Source organism: Rhincodon typus, chromosome 20 (assembly GCF_021869965.1).
Source record: "Rhincodon typus isolate 14 chromosome 20, sRhiTyp1.1, whole genome shotgun sequence".
Taxonomy (NCBI): Eukaryota; Metazoa; Chordata; class Chondrichthyes; order Orectolobiformes; family Rhincodontidae; genus Rhincodon; species Rhincodon typus.
The window spans coordinates 41,366,286-41,376,789 of record NC_063351.1 but is presented as its reverse complement, the minus strand read 5'-3'; the positions used below and the strand labels follow the sequence as shown (position 1 = coordinate 41,376,789).

At 43.9% G+C, this 10,504-nt stretch overlaps 1 protein-coding gene and 1 pseudogene across 1 annotated transcript; one reads left to right on the top strand and one right to left on the bottom strand.

Moving 5' to 3' along the window:
- Positions 1-4,390: 4,390 nt before the first annotated feature.
- LOC109930887 lies at positions 4,391-5,888 on the bottom strand. The gene has a single exon (XM_020530287.2). It carries the CDS (start codon positions 5,820-5,822, stop codon positions 4,797-4,799), a length of 1,026 nt encoding a protein of 341 aa, XP_020385876.2. The 5' UTR covers positions 5,823-5,888; the 3' UTR covers positions 4,391-4,796.
- A 2,323-nt stretch (positions 5,889-8,211) lies between these two features.
- Positions 8,212-8,592, top strand: LOC109930885 (annotated as a pseudogene).
- The last annotated feature ends 1,912 nt before the right edge of the window (positions 8,593-10,504 follow it).

The following is a 10,504-nucleotide window of genomic DNA, read 5'->3' as shown; positions in this document are numbered from 1 at the left end:
GGCATTTCCATCATAAATGAGAAGTAAGGTTCACAAAATAATTACGTAAGTTCATAAGTGATTGAAGCAGGAGTAGTCCATTCGGCCCATCAAGCTGCTCTGCCATTCAGTAAGATCATGGCTGATCTATCCGTGGTCTCAGCACCTCCCACCTGCTTATTCCCGTAAGCATTAACTCCCTACCATGCAAAAATCTATCCAACTGTGTCTTAAATATATTTAATAAGCGGCCTCTACTGCTTCCTTGGGCAGAGAATTCCATAGATTCACCACTCTCTGGGTAAAGCAGTTCCTCCTCATCTCTGTCCTAAATCTACTTCCCCTATGCTTGAGGCTATGTTCCCGAGTCCTAGTCTCTCCCACCAGTGGAAACAACTTGCCTCCCTCTATCTTATCTATCCCTTTCATGATTTTATATGTTTCTCTAAGATCCACTCTCATTCTTCTAAATTCTAGTGAGTACAATCCCAGGTGGCTCAACCCCTCCTCATAGGGTAACCACCTCATCTCCAGAATCAGCCTAGTGAACCTACTCTGCACCACCCCCAAAGCCAATGTATCCTTCCTCAAGCACGGAGACCAGAACTGTGCACAATATTCCAGGTGCGGCCTCAGCAGCACCTTGTACAATTGTAGCAGAACATTCCTGTTCTTAAATTCAATCCCTCTAGCAATAAAAGTCAACATTCCGTTTACTGTCCTCATTATCTGTTGCACCTGTACACCAACTTTTAGCGATTCATGTACAAGCACTCCTAAGTCTCTCTGCACAACAGCTTGCTGCAATCTTTCACCATTTAAATAATAATCTGATCTACTATTTTTACTTCCAGAGTGGATGATCTCACATTTACCAACATTGTATTCCATCTAAGGTTCTTGAGTAGATTTGTGGCTCAGGTTGTGGATGCTGTGGTTGGTTCGATCACCGAGCTGGTTCGTTAGTTCGTGAGTAACATCATCAGTGCAGCCTGTGATGAAGCACTGTTGTGTTTTCCCGCCTGGTATTTAAATTCTGGGGTCCGTTGGAGTTGATTACCTCATTTCCAGTTTTTCTTCGCAGTGGTGTATATATAGGGTCTAATTCTATGTTTTTATTGATAACCTTTTTGGTGGAGAACAAGGCCTTTATAAATTTAGAAATAGAAATCTAGAATATATAATTTCTAGAGGCTTGGTTCTCCACCAAGAAGGCCATCAATAAACACATAAAATTAGACCCTATCTATAAATTTCTAGAGGCCTGGTTCTCCACCAAGAAGGCTATCAATAAACACTTCAAGTTAGAACTTATATATACACCACTGCGAAGAAAAACCGGAAATGACGTAATCAACTCCAATGGATGTTGAGGTTGGTTGGCTCGCCGAGCTGGTTTGTTGTTTTGCAGATATTTCATTGCCATGCTTGGTAACATCCTCAGAAAACAACAAACCAGCTCGGCGAGCCAACCAACCTCAACACCCACAACCCGAGCTACAGATCTACTCAAAAACCTTAGACATCTCCAATGGACCCCAGCGTTTAAATACGAGGCGGGAAAACACAACGTTACATCTTCGGAGACTGCACTGATGATGTTACCCAGCGGAGTAATGAAACTTCTGCGAATTAACAAACCAGCTCAGCAAGCAAACCAACCACAGCATTGTATTCCATCTGCCAGACCCTTGCCCAATCACTTAACCTGTCCAAATCTCTCTGCAGACTCTCCACATCCTTTGCAATGTTTGCCTTTCCACTCAATTTAGTGTCTTCAGCAAACTTAGATATGTTACACTCAGTCTTCTCTTCCACATCATTTACATATATCATGAACAGTTGTCGGCCCAACACTCACCCCTGGGGTACTCTGTTCACCCCTGATCTCCAACCAGAGAAACACCCATTTATCCCAACTCTCTTCCTTCTATTGGTTAACCAGTCCATGCTAAGACATTCCTCACAACTTATCTTGCGTTCTTATCTTACGGATGAGTCTTTTATGTGGAATCTGATTGAACGCTTTCTGGAAATTAGATGAGTGGTGGTGAGTTTAACCTGAGGATCACCCCATCTCAAGGGTGAATTTCAGAAGGTGGGACCTTCAATGGTAGCCTCTGCTGGTGTGGGAATTGAACCTGTGCTGTTGGCATCACTCAGCTTTGCAATCAAACCATCAAAGCCATCCAACTAATTGTCCTTGCCTTCTAGTACAGAAGGAGTCATTTCACACCACCAGTTCTGCAGCAGCTCTGAATGAGCACCATACCTTGATGCTATTCTCCTTCCCTTTCCCCATAAGTGAGCTCATTGGCCCAGATTTTCAGCTGTCCAGATAGTCGTTATGCCTGTGGGTCTCTCATCATAGCACAAAATTTAATTCAAGGGGTTTGAGAAGATTTGTAGCTCGGGTTGTTGATGTGGTTGTTGACTTGCCCACTGAGCTGGTAAGTTTGTTCACAAATGTTTTGTCACCATGCTAGGTAACATCATCTGTGCACCTTGGTGAAGCTTTGGTGTTCTGTCACATTTGCTATTTGTATGTCTTGGCATGGTTGGCATCACTTCCGGATTTGTTTCTTATTGGTTGGTATATGGGGTCCAGCTCAGTATGTTTGTTAATGGAGTTCCAGTTTGAGTGCCAGGCCTCCAGGAATTCTCGTGTGTGTCTTTGCTTGGCTTGTCCCGGGACGGCTATGTTGTTCCAGTCAAATTGGTGTCCTCTTTGTCCTTGTGTATTGAAATGAGTGATAGTTGGTGCTCATGGATCCTGATGCCTAGTTTCTATCTGGTTTGCCCTATGTAATGTTTTTGGCAGTCTGCATGGTATCTTCTAAATGATGTTGGTTCTGTTAGTTCTGTTGTGGGATCCTTTATTGTTGCCAGTAGCTGACCTAGTGTAGTAAGCTCCAGACCAGCATACACAGGAAAACCACCCATACTGAGTGGGCAAAGGTCTGGCAGATGGAATACAATGTAAATAAATGTGAAGTCATACATTTTGGTAGGAGTAATAGTAACAAGGATTATTACTTGAATGGTAAAAAGTTGCAGCATGCTGCTATGCAGAGGGACCTGGGTGTCCTTGTGCATGAATCACAGAAGGTAGGTCTGCAGGTACAACAAGTAATTAGGAAGGCAAATGGAATTTTGTCCTTCATTGCTAAAGGGATTGAAATAAAAAGCAGAGAGGTTATGTTGCAGCTGTACAAGGTGCTGGTGAGGCCACACCTGGAGTACTGTGTGCAGTTTTAGTCTCCTTACTTGAGAAAGGATGTACTGGCACTGGAGGGGGTGCAAAGGAGGTTCACTAGGTTGATTCCAGAGTTGAGGGGGTTGGTTTATGAGGAGAGACTGAGTAGATTGGGATTATATTCATTGGAATTCAGAAGATTGAGGGGGGATCTTATAGAAACATATAAAATTATGAAGGGAATAGATAAGATAGAAGTAGAGAGGATGTTTCCACTGGCAGGTGAAGCTAGGACAAGAGGGCATAGCCTCAAGATTAGAGAGAGCAGATTTAGGACTGAACTGAGAAGGAATTTCTTCACCCAGAGGGTTGTTAATCTGTGGAATTCCTTGCCCAGTGAAGTAGTTGACGCTACTTCAGTAAATGTTTTTTTAAAAAAAAGGTAGATTTTTTTTAACAATAAAGGAATTAAGGGATACGGTGAGAACGCGGGTAAGTGGATCTGAGTCCACGAAAGGATCAGCCATGATTTTATTGAATGGCGGAGCAGGCTCGAAGGGCCAGAAGGCCTACTCCTGCTCCTAGTTCTTATGTTCTTATGTACTCAACTACAATAGCAATCTATTAACTAACATGTAGAGCTGGACCCCATAAACCAACCACTAAGAAATAAATCTGGAAGTGATTCCAGCCACCCCAACAAACCAAGACCCATAAGTAGCAAGCAGGACAGAACACCGACGCTTCACCACGACGCACTGATGATGTTACCAGTTGGGTGACGAAACGTTTGCCAACGAATTTACCAACTCGGCGGGCGAAAAAGTCAACTACCGCACGAAATTTAATTTTCCACCGGCCAGTTTCGAAATGCTTGCAACCATCCGTAAAGTCTCTGTTTAAATTGGAAACGCAGATGGTTCCGATGAAATTAAGTACAGTAGTTACTCGGAAAAGTTACGTAAATTTATAGATTAACGAGTATTTATTAAAATTAACCCGTGCTTACCTCGGAGACACCTAGTTACACCTCGCCCGAGAGACACTTTACGCCCCATTTCCTCCTGGACACGACCTCCCCAGTCAAAACCCCCTCTGAGTCGGGACCTGCCCTACCTATAGATTCAGTTGTGTACCTTTTAATGAAGTGTGACTGATCGTGTTCGTTAGATCTTCATAACGTCGCTGGTTTACGAAATGTATAATGGAATGAAATGAGTTAAACGTTTTATTCAAATTTATTTCGTTGAATGTAAGTATTTGCAAAATATGTAAACAAATATGTTGTCCCACGCCCAGTACTTTATATATAGCCTTCCTTTAACTACAGTAAAACAAAGAACTCCGGATGCTGGAGATCTGAAACAGAAACAGAAAGTGCTGCAGGAATGCGGCAAATGGAGCCGGCAAACAAAACAAACGCTTCCTTCCCCTCCCTCAGAACATTTAATCTTTTAAGTAAACTGTCCTGGCATTGCAGAAAGTCTGCAGGACACGACAGTAGTCAATAAGTCAGTAAAGTACAAAAAAGAGCGAAATACAGTTGAAATTATTGCGCGATGCATTACAGGTATTCCCGAAGGATCAAAATAGATGATTCAATTCCGAGTTGTTTACAACTTCACAGTTCCTCTGTTCGGGGACAGAGAGATCTGCGGATCTCCTCCGCTTTATCTCGGGGCAGATACACTTTGCGGAATCTTTGACTCTTCTCCATTTCGCAGACAGTGAGGTGTTTACACTCCAGAGGGATCGGGAACTCCGGTTTCTCATCTGGCAAGTAGAAAGCAAAGCTCAGATACTCCCAGGAACGAGCGTCTGGGTAACAATCATTGACCGTCCAATTCCCATTGCCGTCCTCCTTGAGCTCTCGGATTTCAGAACCTGTGGATTCTGGTCTCCATATCCATTTGGTACCTTCCCGGGAAATCACTTTAGAAGGGAGGGGAGGGCATTGCTCGAATATCTTGACACAGGGAGGGTAGACAGCCACAGTGTGCATCAACTCGAGATCATATCTGAAAGTTCCCAATACTCTGAACTCGGGATTTTTTCCCTGACAGACTGATTTCTTATATTCATCGATTAGATCATTGATATTGTAGGTGAATTTGAAATTACCGTAATTGGATACTTCCAGAAAAGCGGGAGAGCTGATATATTGCTTCAACAGGGCGTCCAGCAAATCCCCCACATCTCGGGGCTGCTTTCCTGTTTTTTCTGTTAGCCACTTTTCCGTGTCTTCTTTGTATTTCTCCTTCTGTTTCTCTTTTCCCCTTTGGTTCGCTTCGACATGCCACCACGAGAACCTGACGCTCAAATTTTCTCCTATTTTCTTTTCGTTAGCTTTCTTCATGCATTGGTCAGCGAGGATACCTTTGACTCCAGCGGAGTCAGTGACATGGGTAACGTTTGTGATGAAGAATGAGCTTCGTTCGCTATCTTGGAGATCATTAATTTTTACACCAGGTAAAGCGGAGTCGGGAAAAGTGAAGACTCTGCCCCATTGTTTGTGACTCACATGTTTCAGGGGGTAGAAATCTTCAGGACCTCCGTACCCCACTCTAATCCGATGCCATTTCTGGGCAGTGTACATGGCTTTCTCCAGCTGAGGAGATAAAATGGAAAGTATGGAACAGAGGAACATACACGAGTGGTCGAATGCCTCACGTCTGCTCGGTTCGAATCTCTTCCCATTTGAAAGTCAACTCCAACAGCAATCCTAATATAGTTGGGAAATGTGGGCGGAGCCAAGCAATTTTTATGACCCTACCACAAGCTAATGAAGATGTCCTTAAATGGCATCTTCTTTCACAAATAATTGCCAATTAACAATAGGATTCTTCTGAGTAATGTTCAGCTGGTTAAAATTTAGAATATCGAGTTCTTCTCACATGATTTTTGATAAGGATATTAATGTTAGTCTTTCCTTTGTAGCTAGCAAGTCGCTGAATATTTTTCCCTGAGATAGTAGGAACTGCAGATGCTGGAGAATCCGAGACAACAAGGTGCAGGGCTGGATGAACACAGCAGGCCAAGCAGCATCATAGGAGCAGAGAGGCTGACGTTTCGGGCCTAGACCCTTCATTTCCCTGCTGCTTTCCCTTTTGCGCTTGATCCTTCATATAGAGCAAGTTCTGCATCTGCCATTTAATACACTATTTTTATCGTGAGCATGCGCGTTTCCCGATTGGCGCTTACGCGTAGTTGCCCACAGTTGCGGGTGTCAGCAAACACTGCGTTTGAAAAATATTCACTTTTACATCACTTAAATGAAAAAAGAACTACGCACAGATCAAATTATACTCAGCTATTTATTTGTACTCCAGTTCGTTAAAAAGACAATCATTGATTAAAGCGACATTATTATCATTTATTTAACCCGTAACCTATCAACTCAAAATGGAATGCAACGTAATCAGATTTCCCCACATTCCCCGTTAGATCTTAATTTCAACATTACTTTAGTCCCGTTTCCAAAAACCAAAAGAAAGAATATTTAATGTAAGCGGTACAGATAAAAATGTCATATTTGGATACAGGCTGCTTACAGCTCTCCATTCGGGCAGCACCAGCGCCGGTAGAAATTCTCCGCTTCAGCCCGGCTCATGTATGTATTAGGCGGCCGAAAACGTTGACTCTCCTCCATTTCGCAGACACTGAGATGTTTACATTCCAGAGGGACCGGGAACTCCGGTTTCTCATCAGGCAGGTAGAAAGCAAAGCTCACGAATTCCCATCGCCGGCAGTCTGGATAACACTTATCGACCCACCAGTTCCCACTGTCGTTCTGCCTGAGCACTCGGACTTCAGCTCCTGTTGATTCCGGTCTCCATATCCATTTGGTACCTTCCCGGGAAATCACTTTAGAAGGGAGGGGAGGGCAGTGCTCGAATATCCTGACACCGGGAGGGTGGACTACCACAGTGTGCATGATTTCGATGTTATATCTGAAGGTTCCCAATACTCTGAATTCGGGATCTTTCCCCTGACAAACCGATTTTTTGTATTCATCGATTAGATCATTAATATTGTAAGTGAATTTGAAATTTCCGTAATTGGATTGTTCCAGGAAAGCGGGAGAGCTGATGTATTGCTCCAACAGGGCTTCCTGCAAAAATCTCACATTTTGGGGTAGAGGCTCCTGGATGGTGAGTCTGAGCTGTTTTTCCACAATGCTTCTCCTAACCTCCCTTTCCCTCTCCATTTTTTCCGGGCTTACTTGGACGCTCCACCACGAGAAGCGAACCTTGAGCTGTTCTCCAATCTGTTTAATGTTTGCTTTCTTCAAGCATTGATCGTTGAGAATACCTTGGGCTCCGTTTGAGTCGGTGACATGAATGAGATTAGTGATGGAGAACTTAGTGCCAATCCCCGGTTGGGGAACGCCGATATTTGTACTCAAGACAGCGGAGTCTGGAAGAGCGAAGCCTCTGCCCCATTCTTTGGAGTTGACATGTCTCAATGGGTAGAAGTCTTCAGGTCCACGATACCCAGACTTAATTCGCTGCCATTTTTGAGTGGTGAACATGATTGTGGCGAGCAAGTGAGATCGAATGCTGTGAGCAACCCAATGACAAACTCAAAGCTTGTTTGTGACACGAATGAGCGGAATGTCCTTGCGTCATACATTTATCATATCACTTGTTCTAATATGGAAGCTTGCGAGCAATTTGCAGCACTTTTATGTGAAGTGTCATTGGGATGTGGCAAGAAATGAGGCGGGTCGGAATCGATTATTTATACGCCCCCCGGCAGCGCTCCAGTTAAATGGACCCTAGTTGACTGCCGCAGCTTCCAAAATGAAACAAGTGTTGGTTGTATTTAAGCCGAATTCTCAGCAATAGAATAGCCGAAAGTGAAACAGAAAATGGAAAAGCCTGTATTCACATATCAAAACGCTGCTTTCTTGTCCCATTCTGCCCTCCCCCAACCCATTTACGCACCTCATCAATGAGTGTACTTGTACTTGGAACGAAGAAGCTCTAACACTTGGTGATGGTAATGCGGACAGACTGTGCTGGTCGACAGCCGCAATGGTCTACAAGCCATACCTGAAGATCGGCTGCATGGCCTAGATCGCTGGCAAACTGATGGCAATTACCGATATTATTGATCAGGAGAGGGCATTGTTGGATGGCCCTTGCAGTGAAGTCAGTCGACAGGGGAAGCCAATAAATGTGTGCAACCTACCGACTTCAAGATTCAAATCCCACATGGTGTTCGTCATAAGTTTGTAAAAGCTGCTTGGGTAAAGGAGAAAAATCGTGAGGAAATGGGAAGCCACCCATTGAAGCCCGTACAAAGAGAGCCAAAATGATAAATTCGATCGCTATAAAGTCATGAAGACCAAGAAAATTCGAAACAAAATCAAGCACAGGTTGTCAAAACTGAAGAAGAAAGCCAGCATGAAATAATAAATGTCCATTGTTTAAACAAAATAAGAAAATTTATACAGAAAGAAAAATGTTTCAGAGACCCAGGTTCAAATCCTGCCATGACAGAGAGTGGAATTTGAATTCAATACAATATCTAGAATTAAGAATCTAATAATGATCATAGCCATCTGCCGCTCATGAGAAAAATCTACTAATTCCCTTCAGGTAAGGACAGACCCAGCATAGGTGGTGGTACAATGGTATACAGTCAAGAGGAAGTTGCCATTGGAGTCCTCAGCATTGGCTCCATTTAGTCTTATAGTATCAGGTTTAACATGAGCAAGGAAATGTCCTGCTGATTGCCTCTTACTGTCCTCCCTCAGCTGATGAATCTGTACTCACCATGTTGAACAACACTTGGAGGAAGTACTGAGGGTGGCAATGGCACAAACTTTACTCTGGGTTCAGACTTAAATGCTCACCACCAAGAGTGGCTGGACAGCAGTGCCACTGATTGGGCTAGTTAGGTTGTAAATGACATAGTGCCATACTGGGTCTCTGGCAGATGGTGTGGGAGCCAACAAGAAAAAACATACACAACCTTATCCTCTGCAGTCTGTCGACTGCAGATGCATCTGTCCATTGCAGTATTGGTAAGAGTGACCACTGCACAGTCTTAGTGCAGACCAAGTCCCACCTTCACATTGAGAATACCCTCCAGCGTGTTATGTGGCACTATCACTGTGCTAAATGGAACAGACTTTGAACAGATCTAGCATCTCAAGACTGGGTGCTGTGAGCCATCAACAGCCTCAGAATTGTACACCCAACACCTTCTGCAACCTCATGGCCCGGCATATTCCCCACTCAACCATTACCATAAGAACAAAGAGAACAAAGAACAATACAGCACAGGATCAGGCCCTTTGGCCCTCAAAGTCTGCACCGACATGTTTTGCCCTTCCATACTAAAACTGTCTTCACTTACAGGTTCTGTATCTTTTATTCCCTTCCTATTCATGTATTCGTCCAGGTGCTTCCTGAATGCTGCTATTGTGTCCGCTTCCACCACCTGCTTTAGCAGCACATTCCAGGCAATCACCACCCTTTAGTGAAAGACTTGCCTCACACATCTCTTTTAAACTCCCACCCCACCCCTCCGCACCTTGACCCTTCCACCCTGGGAAAAACACTCATACTTTCCACTCCATCCTTACCATTCACAATCTTATAAACTTCTATCAGGTCACCCTTCAACTTCCTGCATTGGGCAAGGGATCAACCCTGGTTCAATTGACAGTGCAGTAGATCATGCCATGAGCAGCACCAAACATCTAAATATGAGGTGTCAATTTGGAGAAGCTACCAAATGAGAATACTTGCATGTCAAACAGCATAAGCAGCAAGTGATGGCAGAGTTAAGCAATCCTATAACCAATGGTTCAGACCTAAGTTCTGCAGTCCTACCACATCCAGTAATGAATGGTGATGGTCAATTAAACAACTCATTGGAGGCAGAGGCTCCACAAATATACCCATTGTCAATGATGGAAGAGCCCAACACATCGGTGCAACAGATAAGGCTGAAGCTCTAGGAGTTCTCAACATTAACTCCAGACCCCACGAAGTCTCTTGACTTCAGGTTAAACATGGACAAGGAAACCTCCTGCTGATTACCATATCCCACCCTCCATCAGCTGATGAATCAGCACTTCTCCATTTGAACAACACTTAAAGGAAGCACTGAGGATGGGAAGGGCACAAAATGTACTCTGGGTGAGGGATTTCAATGTTCACCACCAAGAGTGGTTCAGCAGCACTACTACTGATCGAGCTGGTCAGGTCATAAAGGACATAGCTGCTAGACTGGGTTTGCAGTGGTGGAACCAACAAAAGGGAAACACATACTTGACCTCATCCTTACCAATCTGCCAGCTGCAGTTGCAACTGT